The 13,933-nt window shown below is 43.7% G+C and overlaps 1 protein-coding gene across 7 annotated transcripts in view; it reads right to left on the reverse strand.

Annotated features, from left to right (window-relative positions):
* DENND2B (DENN domain containing 2B) overlaps positions 1–13,933 on the reverse strand; it is a 176,669-nt gene that overhangs the window by 17,086 nt on the left and 145,650 nt on the right. For all 7 annotated transcript variants that reach the window (XM_037402018.1, XM_037402019.1, XM_037402023.1 and 4 more), the window contains 3 exons: positions 12,648–12,725; positions 8,608–8,748; positions 5,461–5,609 (listed from right to left, as the gene is read on the reverse strand). In XM_037402018.1, coding sequence (XP_037257915.1) covers positions 5,461–5,609; positions 8,608–8,748; positions 12,648–12,725 — 368 coding nt within the window. The remainder of the gene's footprint in view (positions 1–5,460; positions 5,610–8,607; positions 8,749–12,647; positions 12,726–13,933) is intronic.

The following is a 13,933-nucleotide window of genomic DNA, read 5'->3' on the forward strand; positions in this document are numbered from 1 at the left end:
CACGGACAGCCCTAAGCTGTGTCTGTGCCTGAGACTGGGGAAATGCCATTGTTTATTCTGAAAATCTTTGCCCTTGAATACAAGTACACTCTGCTCCCCTTTTGCTCCACAAAGCTGAGAGACGTGCCTGCGGGATGACTTCCCCTGGTATTTACATATTTATGCTTCAGTCCTGCATTAGTCAGTGTTTCTGTCTGGAGCCCATAACCTTTGGTCAGGTCTGGGATCTGCCTGGACTTTCTACAGTTGTGCTGGAACATGGATCCCTCCTGGCAGTCCAAAATACTTTGGGGAGAGGTAGGGAGGTTTTTGCCCTTAACAAGATAAAAGCTTTTTATCCGTAACGGGATAAAATCTTCCCACCTCATAGGTGTCTTGCTTCTTCTGCTTGCAACACCACCTCTTGACTTCATGGGGCAAGCACGGCAGGGGAGGGTTTCAGGGGGCTGCAGCACACCGGCTGACAGACTGCTGGTCCATGCTGGGCCTGGGCTGAGAAACACGGAGGGGGAAAAATCCCTCCTTGGGAAGACAAAGTCATCTGTGGCCATCCCTAAGGGAGGAAGGCACTGATGAGCAGGAGCTTTAGTTGCACTGAAGTTCGCTGTCATCCGACACTGCCTCAGCCTTATTCCCTTCCATCTCCCCTGCACGTGGGTAAAAACTGGTGGGTTTATTCACATGAGAGATTGTAAATGCAGCTGGCTCACACCTAAGGATGGTGCACAATAGACACCTTTCAGTAGCAACACCACCCTGAAGCGTGCCCATCCCAATGCTCCTGCCAACCCCCAGCCCCCAGTACCCTGCTCTGCCCCTCTCCCAGCACAGGAGCTCCTGGTGTGACCTTGCCGAGGCACCCATCTGCTTTGGAGAAACTTTGCAAAATGAGTAATTCCTACTGTGGCTAGGCTGGCACAGCCTCCTGGGTGAGGGAGAGCACGGTGCAGGGCAGAAGCAACAAGGGGAGCAGGAGGAGGGACTTCCTGAGCTAGCAGTGACACTTAAACATCTGGCCCACCTTCGCCTTGGGGTATGTTTCCAAGCTCACCTGTACAATTTAGAAGCATAAAACCCATCGCTGTCAAATGAGATTTTTTTCCTTGAGGCCCATGCTCCTGCTTCACTGAGAAGAAGCTGAAATACCTCACGTAAAAACAAAATTCACAACAATGAAACGTTATTTTGTCTTTTACAAGAGCAGGGACTCTATAGAAGCCTTTCACAACCCCTAAAGCTTCAGAAAGGCCACTGAAAGGAATATGCTAGGATTGAGATCCACAGCAAACCACAAGTCTCATCCAAACACTCCCACTGCTCTGGCTGGCATTGGACTGGACCCACATGTGAAATGTAAGCAAAATGTGCTCAGAGTCCTTCACAGTACAGTGGATTACAGCAAGAGTGCTTTTTACTTATGAAAAAAGGGGTTATAACAAAGGGACCTTGAGATGACCTAGGCCTTCCTTTTCCCCTCTCCAAACATTCAGGGGAAAAGGCAAAGAGACTGTTCTCACTCGCATGGAGACATCACCTCTCCTCAGCAAACATGTCCACAAATTTGTTTCCCCAGCATGAAATTAAAACAAGCAGAGAAATATATTCCTTCCAATGTTTGCTTTCTATTTATTTTCTGTTGCTACCTTTGTGCCTGCAGCAATGCCAATGTTCCCAGAGCCCCAGAACCCACCACTTCTGCATCTGTTGCCTGGCAAACCCCAGCAGACTGCACTAGAGCAGCTCTTCCTTTGCAGCTGGCAGTCACGGGGTTGTTTCACGGTCGGGGTGAACAGGCAGAGCAGCAGGAACACAAACAGGGGCTCCCAGCTGGAAAGGGGATTGGAACTGGGGTGAAACATACTGTCTCAGTTGTGCTTTCAGCAGATGTTTAAGGAATTGGAGCTTTAAGCTACCCCTTTATGAGTAGTTGTTCTTCTTCCAAGTTTCTCTACTGTTATCTTTATTTCTCTGTTATCTTCTTGACTGTTCATGAAAGGCAACCTACTGAAAGGCCACTACCAGATTCAAATGAATTTCTGAAGGTGAGCAAATAGCCACAGGGATTTATTCACCCAATTTCAAGCAGAAAAAAATAGATAAGCAACTTGTCAGGGAACAAAACCCTCAAACCTAACTGCACATATCCAACCGAGGCAACCTCACAGTCCTGTCATTCAAAACTTTCTATGGTTTCCTCATTGCTGGTAGCATCACTTTCTGTGTTGAAAAATGGCAACCTCTTCTGCGCAAAGATCAAGGACTATAAATTTTCACATTCTGGGCACTGTAAGAACCATAAATAACAATTTATTGAATTAATCTCACTTCACTAGGCCTGACTTCCCCAACCTTGTATAATGTGTGAAATCATTTATTGCTTGGAGACCTGTTAAACAGGCAGCCACAAAAGCCCATTGCATCTCATTGTTTCAAGCCTAAGCCTCAACATCATTTATTTCTAAGCTATTTTTTGGGTACATGCAGAAATCAAACCCTTGTAAAATCTTTTTAATTTCCTGCTCTCGTTCTTTGGGCCCACAGACTGGACCTGTAAGATATTTCACTTTTTTTTTTTTTCCACATTACTGGTAAACTCCCTCAGTTTCAGCTGTGATGCCCATAAACAAAATTCACATCAGACAAGGCGAAGGTTCCAAGACAGACAGTTATTAGCTCAAAGCCGGAGTGTTTCATTTTAGACTTCATCCCCATTTAAACCATGAAAACCTCAGTAAATACTGAATTTAAATCCACTGTCACTTTCTTCAGGCCTTTGTCAAAGGACTCATTATTAGTTTCTATTTTACAGTACCTCCTAGATCCCCGTGCTGAGAGGGGCCACACTGTATCAAGTAGAGCCGCATGCACACACAGAGCAAGAAGCAGCCTCCATCCTGGAGCATTTAGGATCCCAGACAGACCAGACAAAAGATTAGGAAGAGGTGCTACGTTTCCAGCGTGTGTCACACAGCAGGTCGGAGGGTTCAGAAGAGGAGCTCAGGATTCACAAATCAATCCAGGGACTTATCTACCACACAGATTTTGTCATACTCTTTTTCAACAAAACAAAGTATATGGATATAATATAGGGTACATGCAGATATAATGAAGTATACGAATATAAACCTTTTTATAAGACAGGTTCTGTCCCTTCTTACAGGAGCAACCACAAAACCTCATAAGCCTCTTGGATCCACCTGAGTCCTCTCCCTTCTCAAAGTACGTGCTGATGGCCCCCGACCCGATGGCTCGCTCTCACAACAGAAACAGCAGTTCACTGGAAAACAGTTGTTGCGGCAGAGCGCAGTGTTTGGATATGTGTTTACTGGAAGGGATCTTTATTACTTCCAGTTCCGGTTGGTCTCGGTGCTCTGTTTCTGTGTGCCAAAAGGCTGAGCAGCAGCACTTTGCCTGTAAGCAGGACTGTTACGCTCTGCTCTGAGCCCTGTAGGACTAGGCAGCTATCAGGAGAAAGGTAACTGCACAGGCAAGCCTGAGCTGTTAGCTTCCCATCGGGCTTGCAATGTGTATAAAACCCTGGTTGCCCGATGAAGTCCTGGCTTACCATGAGCCTTTAGCATTGGCAATATGACTGTTTTCCAAGCCAAGCTGCCTTAAGCCTGTCAAAGTAGGTTTAATTGTTGCTTCTTTTCTCTGAATAGTGCCCATAAGTGTTATATGACATTGGCTAGGCCAGCTGTCCCAGAGAAACGCTCCAGGGAATGGCTGCTTTCTGTCCCAGCCCTCATGGCTGAGGATGTCTCCTGCAGCAAGCCATCCCCGCAGCTCTGTGCCCGTGGTCCACAGGTCGGGGCTTGGGGTACTTTGCCAAACCAGGACATTACAAAGAAGTCACTGGGAACTTCAAAGCAGAGCAACGGTTGGCAGCAGCACAGCACAGCCCTTATTTTCTCTGTACCATTTTTGTGATTTTCCACTCAAATCACTGCGCCTTTTGAAGGAACGCAGACCCATGTCATTACGAGTTAGAGTTGTGGGTGCCACTAATTCTGCTAAATGAATGGTAAAAGAGAAACAGACAGAACGATGTAATTAAGCGTGCCGTAGAAAAAGTCAGAAGGAATACACCAACAGTATTTCCAAAAGCCACCTGCCTCAATATTCATGGTGTGATTCATATCAGTACTGAAGTGCTGCAGAAACCCCAGACCAGCTACACAGTTCTCACCAGGAGTTTATGTGAAATTAAGTCATCCCAAATGGTCATTCAAATTAAGGGTTATTGACAAGGGAAGGGATGAAATAAAATGCACCTGTTGATCTAGACAACAAAAAAGACCGCTGAGGAAGTAGCTTTATAACCTGAGAAGGGTCTGCAACTTTAAGAAATTCTCCCCTAAAGGTTGTAAAGATTTTACTATGCAAAGTATTTTTGCTATTGTATACACTGGCGGCCACTAAGTGTAGCTATTATTTCTGGCGGTCATTCAGAGAAGGTCGGGGCCGATAAAGTGTTTAACAGAGTTTGTTTGGGTAGATCCATCTGTGTTTTTAACCACCCATACAGTCCTTTGTGTCCTTTTAAAAGACACTGGATGTTCCTGAGTCTAATAAATTATGGTCTTTATTTTTATTTGCCATCTCACATTATTTATCATGCCACAGCAAAGAACGTCTTCTTTACAACGTCTATACTTTTGTGTATGGATTACACAAGCATCTAAACCAGGGATGATTCTTTGCTGCAGGGCAGGGGTGCAGCCTGCACAGAGCTCCCATTTCCTTGGTAAAGGTCATGTGGAGTTGTGACATGTCGCTGTCACTCCTTACACCTTGGGGTTAGTTCACGCCTCAGAGGAGCCAAGGAGGGGAGGCCGCAATCAAAGGGCAGGGAAGTAAGAGGTATGTTGAAAGGATGTAGCAAGGAGCCCAGGATGGAGCTTTGGAAAGTAGACATTTTCAGGTCATGTGAGCACCAGAAGAAATACCTTAACTAGTTGGGATGGACCATGATAGCATTCTTAACACTCCCACTGGATGCGTTCTGTAGTGCAGGATTTGAAACCTAGCCCCACTATAAACTCTGTACTGCATGGAGCAAACCAGGTGAACTCTCAGCACCCCACTTCCCTGCCTGGCTGACCTGCATGGCCACAAAGTGACGATCTCTGCTACTGTTTATGACTACTCTGTTCCAAAACCTGAAATGAAAAGTTGCTAAGGTCTATATTGCTTCAAAATGCTGTGCAAAAATTTGCTGACTATGAAGCAGGTGAGTATTGGTAGCACCATTTTACAGATGGGAAAGCAAGACACAAGTGGTTTATAGCAAATGCGTGTCCCACCTGATGCAAATAATTCCATTGATGTAAAAATTATTTAAAACCTACAGTGAGAGGATCCTCACATCTGACAACCATTCTGGACATTTCATAAAGCATTTTGTATCCAGAGATACTACTGTCCTGAATGTGTGGTTCAGGTCCCTTTGCCGCTTACCTGAGCTTATCTGCTACAAAAATCACACGCCGTTCCAACAGGAGAGAAGCAAAGATCCTGATGATCTGACGAATGCTGAGGCACTTGAAAAGGCATTCAAAGTCCACGTGTTCCAGGCGTGAGTCCATGGGCCGCCGCAGCTCAATAACCTGAACACATCCAACAAACATCAGTCAGCATCACTGGTCAGGGCTGACAGTGCCAGGGGCGCCCAGCACCCCAGCCTGGGCCCTCCAGCACTGCTGTGTGCTTTCCTGTTGAGGGGACACAGAAAATGACCTCCATCCTCTTTTGCAAACTGAGGCCGGAGGCACAGCACTCCAGAGAAAGGGCATATTACACAATTCACTATCAAGTCATTCTTCTTCCCAGAATACCGTTGTGCACATTAAATCTGCTGTCATTTCCGATGGAAGCATAATTCTGCCTTCTAAACACCCTGTCAGAGATGCAAAGCTTGGCTGAGTCCACAGGATGAACCGAGTAACAAACTGCAAACACTGGAGCCGGAAGCTTACAGGGTTAAAACAGCCATACAGACAAGGTAAATTTGGTTATGAACTTGGCTAGCAATCCAAATTCACATCTAGATAGAAGCCAGGGACTGAACTGAAAGGCCAGTCAAAATGCAAACCCAATTTACTTCATTTTCACTCTTCTATGATGCATAATTCACTATATAATGTTTGCAAGCTTTTTTTGTCATAAAGATATATGTACATATATATACTTAACTGGGGAGTCAGGACAAGGTCTTAGATGGTGACTTGTGACATCCCTTTAAAGTCTAATTTTCATACTTCATCCATGACCTCAGGCCCTCTCCTTCCTTTTCTCAAATGCCTTTTGCTTGATTCCTTTATTATATCTTCCTTTTACTCTGCAATTGACATGTTCAGATGTGGAACTTGAAGGTGGAGGACAGAAAAAAGAAGAGGGAAAAATAACATGAAGAGAGTAACAGAGGGAGAAAAATATGAAGTGCAAGACAGCAAATGATGAACTACTGAGGAATTTGAGGAAACAGAAGGGAAAGGGGAAAAGTTGGCTAACTTGAAGCTGTGTTGAAATCTCTGAAGACATATTAATAGGAACATACATACATCTCCTTCTTTCCATATGTCGAAAAATCACCGTCACTTTATTGCTTTAGACCACTTTTATGTTTTCATGCACATGACACCACATTCCATGAGCATACTGTATTGGGTTTAAACTGGAGTAGCCCTGACAAAATTCCTCACAAGCACACTGTTTTAAGGATATGATCAAGACCACACGATACTGGAAACAAACCCAGTTTGTACCAGTTTCATTGTAATACTGTTTGTGATGAGTAAACATAGGACTGGAAAAAGAATGCCACTGTTAGAACAGTATTTCTGTACAGATTTGATTTTTTTTAAGGCCTGAAATACAGAAACATTATGGTGCCAGAGCATCAGATACCCGTCACTCAGCTGTTGCCCCAAACAGCAGTAAGAATCGAATTGCAGCGTGATGGTGTCCCATGAATACCTCCTTGGGAAACGCTGCCTGCCGACCTCTCTTATATTCAGCAAAGGTGCCCCCATCCGTTCCTCAGCAGGGGGACTGCAAGCTCCACTCACCTTTATGCGCCACATCATGAGGAGCTGGTTTTACTGCAAAACTTCCAACACTAAAATCTTGCTGCAGGGTAGGATGCAATGCAAGTTATGGCAGATTTTACAAATGCCATGGATGTTTTCTGTTGCCTGGCAAAGCCTTCTGCTTCAGTCTGCCTCATCACAAAGAAATATACTGTCTACTTCCCAATTAATCATCATCTTTGTTTAGGCCAGAGGAGCCACAATGGAAGGACAAGATTCTGTTCCTAATTAAGCCAGTGCATTCCATTTAAATAACAAGTTTGTACTAGCATAACAGAGAGCAAAGCTCAGCCAGAAGAGAGTTGTTTGTTTGGAATTATCTCAATGTTTTTCTCTGGGAGAGTTCAGAAGCTTGGGCAGAGGACAGAGGAGTTGCAGATCCACGATTCTCAAATATATTCACATCAAAAAAGCATTATCAGATCTTACCACTGTCACACCTATCAGCCCTTCAGTTTTCTTTTGCTTCTCCAGAAGAAAATGCCTGTGACTTAAACATGCCTCACAAGTCACTTATACAAGGAACACTGTACATTTCATACCAAGTGACATCACAAGCCCACTCTGCTGAAGTCAGTGGCACTACACTTGGAGAAAATATTGTTCAATGTAAAAATAGTAATAGCACTGTAAAACTAACCCCAAGCAGTGTAAAATAACCCGAGAGGGGAATTTTTTTCCTGCTTCAACTATCTGGGCCACATTCTATTTATATCTGCAGTAATGTATTTCCTCTGTATGCTTGCCCATCTGAGTGGAGCTACTGTGTACTTACGTAAGGATATACAGAGAGCAGAACTTGACATGGCGAAGGGTTAGCAAGCCTCAAGTTACAAAAAACTTTTTAAGCAAGGCACCGATATTGCCATTTTCCAGTAAGGCATATGTTGTATAATGCTAAGCTTCTAGCCACTTGAGTCAGCAATAAAAGGAAATTAAATCTATTATATGTATGCGTATACACACACACACACAAACTTCTATATGACATGCTTCTCCAAATATAGACTATTTCTTTGAGGTCCAGTTAATGGGTATTTATTGCCAAAAAGAGTTGTTGAAATGCTGCTGGTCACTCCCCCGACCAAGGCCGGGACCAGAAGTAATGAGGTTTGCAATAACAACCAGTGGCCAAACTGTTTAAGCACAGTCAGCATGGGAAACTGATACTTGCTTGTTATCACTGTGATAAAGCCCAGCAACACTGTAGTCTGTTAACTGCACTAGGCCAGGCACACTAGGACATTTGTGGTGTTTGTGGGTTTTTTCATTAAACACAGGTTATTCATAAATGGAAAATAACAAATGCATAACAATACGTTGGCTTATAATCATCAGTGGGAACTAGCACTATCTTATCAACTCTGGTGCTGCTCCTGCACTGCTCAGTTTGAGGGTGTGCCACCTCACATGCCTTGCGGTATCCATACGTCTTCTCCTGGTTTTCTTTTGCTGTTTGATATTGGAGTGATGTTGGGGGAGGCTTTGACTTTTAATGTTTGCAGTTGCTTTTTACCTCGTTTCCAGCTCCAGGCAGAAAGGTTTTGACTTTGATTGTCTTTCCAGGTGCAGGAAAAGGAGATTCCATCAGGCTCCTCATAAATGGATAAACCAGGGCAGCAGATATTCCTCTTCTCCTTTCAACCTCATCCAGGATCTGATCCATTAGTAAGACATGAGAGAGAAATGGACAGAACATGTCAGCACCATATACACTTTTGAAGCATCTTTTGATCCACGTGTGCCTAAACACATGGCAGAGCTAAGTTTAATTCTCCTCCGCCATGCATTTCTTCACTACCGTTAAAGCCACAGGACTTGATTGTACTCTAAAAATTATATATTTTCCAGTTACAAAACGGAGCCTGTTTGTGAATGCAGTTAACACAGAGACAAGGAAGAAATAACAAATCTGGAGAGGAGAAAGGAGACTCAGCATGGCAAAAGGGATCTCTATTGTCGGGATTTTGCCTCAACAACAGGGTAAGCTGAAGGAGAAAAAGATCGAGACAAATCCCATGATCACAGGCCAGGTCAGCATCACATCTCAGAGGTTTATCTTGAAATATGCATTAAGGAGAAACACTTTCTTCTGCCCTGAGCATCTTTTCCATTTCAACTGAGAGGGCAGGAAAAAGCCAGACCAGCAAGAAAAGGAACCCTGTCACACTAAGACACCAGCAGAGGTTCACCAGGAAAGAGCTCCTGGAAGAGTCCCGGCTGTGGCGGCAGTGGTCACGTCGCAGTCTGTACTGAGCTGGAGCCAACCACGAGCAGCAGCCTCACGAAGCATGCCCAGCTGTTTACACTGGGTGCCTGCATTAAGGTCATCTTCTGTCTGACATGACACAGACCAGGCAATCCAGTTCTGAAATCAGCAGATGGAACTTCTTACAGATAGAGAGGGCTATTATTTTCTTCTCTCTTTGGTCACATGGGCCAACATAAATTAGATCACAGCTAAGTTTTCCCACATTAGACAGACCATATAGATGATAAACCTAAAGAAGACGAAAAACAAGCTTCAAAGCAGTTAGTGGTTTGACCTGAAATGGTGATCTTTTAACCACCACTCAAGAGCAAAAGGCCATACACGAGTTAGTGGGTCTGAGCCAGGCATTTCCCCTTGTTTCTCTTGGAAATGCATTTTCACTGAAACAGAACATTAAAAGATACTTAAGCACAAGCTGGTGACTTACAACGATAGCTAATGACACCAAATGCCAACAGAGGCATGCACTGGTGTATAGTTTCCCCTTCTTCCTTGCAACATGCTGAAGACCTAACTCAAGCAAAGCTGACCCTATATACATAGCTTGCATTCCAGCCCACGGAAGTGGCAGATAACCATAAATGAAGATATGAATTTCATTCCTGATGTAATTTGGAGCACAACCATCCTCACTAAACAAAACCAGCTGCCCAAATGGGAAGCAGTAATGAACCAAGGCTATACCCCAGGTCCCTTAGTGCTCCTACACCCTGCCAGCATGCAGTTGTAACATGCCTAACATGTATCTCCTTTTCTGCAGTCACTATTTAATGCTTTATGTTGCTGGAGTTGGGGGCCATGTGTGTGTCATATCACTGTTCCAACAACCTTCACAAAACAAATAAAAAGGAGCATTTAAACTGAATAAAAGTTGTATCAGAGATCTCAGGAGATAACATGGTCAAAAACATCTGTTGAAATCATGATCAAATGAACTGGCTGAAAGTGAATATATCTGTGGTTCTCAAGTCTGTGTTAGCAGTAGGTATTACAACAGTGAGCATGAAAGGCTTTGAAGAAGTTGAAAATAATGCAGGCTATCAGAAACAGAATGATAAACATTTATAAACAGAGGACTCCTTTTGCTTTTCTGATAAATAATATTCAAGGTTTAATATCTCATGGTCTTTCATCACTCAGTTTTCTGTAAAGACAACTGTTCCTTGTTTTGACTAATTCAGCAAAGTGTACCATCATGATAATTTTCCTGTCTTTCACTGGATTTAATAATCAGGACAGCCCAGGTTCCTCTTACTAGGCTGGAAGAAAAGACTGTCTCCATCCACACATCTGTCTTCAAAACCAACAGGGATGCTAAGGCTCAAGCTCTTCCTCCTTCATTCAACAGCTGTTTTGTCCAAACCCTTTCTAAATGTGGTGCTTGGAGTGCGTGTTAAAGAGCTGTGCTAAATCCAGCCCACTGCTGGCATCAGCCCTGTGTGCTGCCAAACGCCCTGCTCCCACCCTGCTGCCCGTACTGTCAGGAGGTGACCAGTCCCCTGTAGGACAGTGCCACTGTGGCCAGACTCCAGTGTGGATGGGGTCCTTTTGTGGCCCAGCCCCCTCCATGAGACCAGTAGTTGAAAAGGAGCACAGGTGTGTCACAGCCCCTTCAGGGCCCAAGATGCAACTGAGTGAGAGCCTGCCTTCCCCCCCAGACCATGAATTTGTGGTCCATGTGGCCAGGACCTGCCTGCCACAATGCCTGGGAACAGCCCCTGCCAGTGAAACTACACTCACCATCAAACTTGGGTTCATTTTGGCTGGATGATCAGAAACTTTTTTTCAAGTGACAGACTGATCTGGGAAAGCAGATCATTTGCAATTTTGGTAAAATGACCTTCCTTGTCTGACTTTAAACCTCAGTGCAGTGATAACTTGGTTGTAAGGAAGATACTTAAAAGTTTCCTTTTTTTAATATTTTTTGCTCCCCCTTCCCAACTTTTCCTTTGAAAAATAGGCACTATCAAAATTAGATAAAAACATAAAAGCAAACAAAGAGCCTCAGGACATCTCTCCAGACCATGAGTCTGGTGAGCTGTGTTATCTTCCCAGAACAATGCATTCTGTTTCACTCACAGATATCTGTGTTTAGATACATATTATGTCTAAGCAACGCTGTTACAAACCCTTGATTTCAGAGCTTTATGAAAGAGGTCAGAAGCAGAATTGCAATTAACTATTGCAACCCAACTGTTTTTCTTCACACAAGATTTGTGTTAAACCAAGTTTTATCTAGAGAAGCTTGGAACCTGCTTTGAAGATAACATTCTGTATGATTACAAGATCATATGAACAATATAAATGCTATGATTTTTATTAACTTCAGTGATTTACACGTGTTTTTTTTTTATTCCTATACAAATGAACACAAAAAATCTGTGTAAGTTATGTGAGATTTCCCATATCTGAAGTGAAAATCTCTGGCAACTTAAAACATTTCTTGAACACTGTATCAAAATAGGAAAAGGGGAAGGCAGCCATTTGACATTAGACATATTGTTCTTCACAAATCACCAGAAAATCCTATATGATACTCTGAAGTGCTTACTGGATTTTGAAGGACATGCTCTCAGAGAACTAGGAGGCCCTAAACTGGCAGTCAGAGAGACATTTCAAACGTTAATCAATCAGAAATAACCTTTTGTCTTACAAAAGAAAAATGATAGTGGCTCTGGAGCTGACTGGCAGTTGACTGTTTCTATGGCTAGTCAGTTCCCCAGTTTAGCTGCAATACCCTGCTTATTGTCTTGAAACTCTTGTGTCAAAATGGTAAACAACATCAGCATACAATGCAGCTTTGGATTCATTAATGTGGAGGCCAATTAAAAGATTATCTGTGCTTTCCTAGCCTCCAGAGATAAAAAAATCATGTCAGTAGAGCTAAGCACATAGAATTCACTCATCAAATAATCTTTTTTCTTAACCTCATCATTCCCTGGGGTATTGGAGTAGAAGTGGTACAGCCCATCATTCAAATGCTGGATGCCAAGAATTACAGCTCAGCACAGAACGGCTTTAGAAAACAATGGAAAAAACTTCAGTCAGCCAGATCATACAGACACCCAGATGTTTTTTGAATCAAGTTCTGCCTCGGTCACAGAAGTAATAGGACATTCTTTGATGAACCCAATAATAGGGATGGAATATCCAAAACAGCAACTGTAAAATACAGTAATCTCCCATCAAAGGGAGAAATTCTTCTTGTCTGGTTCATCACTGTGGATGTGTCTCAGTAAACAATCAAATTAAAAAGTAATATTGGAAAAAAAAAATCTTCTTACCTTGGAAAATAAGTCAAAGCACCCCAGCCGGCTGATGACACAATAAACTTCAGGTAGGCGTGGGCCTTTTCCACTTGGCTGATAACAGTAGAAAGGAGATTAAAATTACATATTAATTTGGAGTCATAAGGAAATACACTTCTCTCTCTGATCACACAGTTAGCCATCCTGTGGCATCTTTCACTATCTGTTTCTCCATCAAAATAGCTACTCTTGGAAAAGCACCATATTTCTTCCATAAGACAGGAAACTGCAAAGCGTAAATAGTGCTTATCCACTTTGGAAATCACAGTGCATTGGAGTTGTATTCCAATATCGCTCCAGCTTGCAGCCATAAAAGCACATTTAACTATGACTGTAACTCTTGCCTGTGCTATCATTGTCCTCTGCTCCTGCTGTGGCATGAAGAGTGGGGCCACCCTGGGGCCATGTGCTGGAAGATGAGAACTACAGTGCTAAGGGAGGTTATAATGCCTTTAGTTCCCCACTCACTCCATGATGTTCAAAGAGAGCTCAATTTACAGAAAACAAGCTCACAGACCTAAAGAAAGGCAAGCGGCATGAGCTAAACCATGAACTTCCTCAGATTAACGCAAGATGAACATAAAACCCTTCAAAAACAGTGGCAAGTATGAACCGATGATGCACACACACACTCCCTCCCAAACAAAAACCACCTATAAAGACCACCCTCTATAACCATCCTATTGAAGATACTTTCTAGAGAATACAATGGGTTTAAACTGGCATGACTGAAGTGTATTCCCTCCCCACACTGGACTCTGCAACCCTGCCTACACTGCTGCAGGGAACGGCCCGCTCGCACTGCGTGTGAAAGAAGGGTACAACCGCTGGCTGCATTCAGCTTTGTTTGCTGGAAAAGATGCAGGATTAGGCCTGTGCTGAGCAGTTTAGAAAAAACATCCTCACTGGCAAGGTCCTCAGAGCAGAGAACTGGTCTGCCTGCGCCCTGCATGTGCACAACACGCACAGATGGCAGTGACATCCATGCGTAGCAGCTACCCACTGTATTTTTAATAAGCTGAGACGCAGCGTTCCAGTTTTGCGTAGTTGCAACTGACTTTCACCAGATCAGCAGGCACACACTTCCTAGGGGCTGTTATTTTAAAAGGGCAGCTCGTTGACTTCAGATGCAGTCACATGCAGTCCCAGGATACAATGCAAGGAAGTCCCGGTGCTGCCTCGTCCGGGAGCTACGTCCACCCATGGCACAGAATGGCTGCAGGTACGCTGACAAACACCAGCACCCCAGCAGCAAAGAGTGG

The sequence above is a fragment of the Falco rusticolus genome, chromosome 10 (assembly GCF_015220075.1).
Source record: "Falco rusticolus isolate bFalRus1 chromosome 10, bFalRus1.pri, whole genome shotgun sequence".
Lineage (NCBI taxonomy): Eukaryota > Metazoa > Chordata > Aves > Falconiformes > Falconidae > Falco > Falco rusticolus.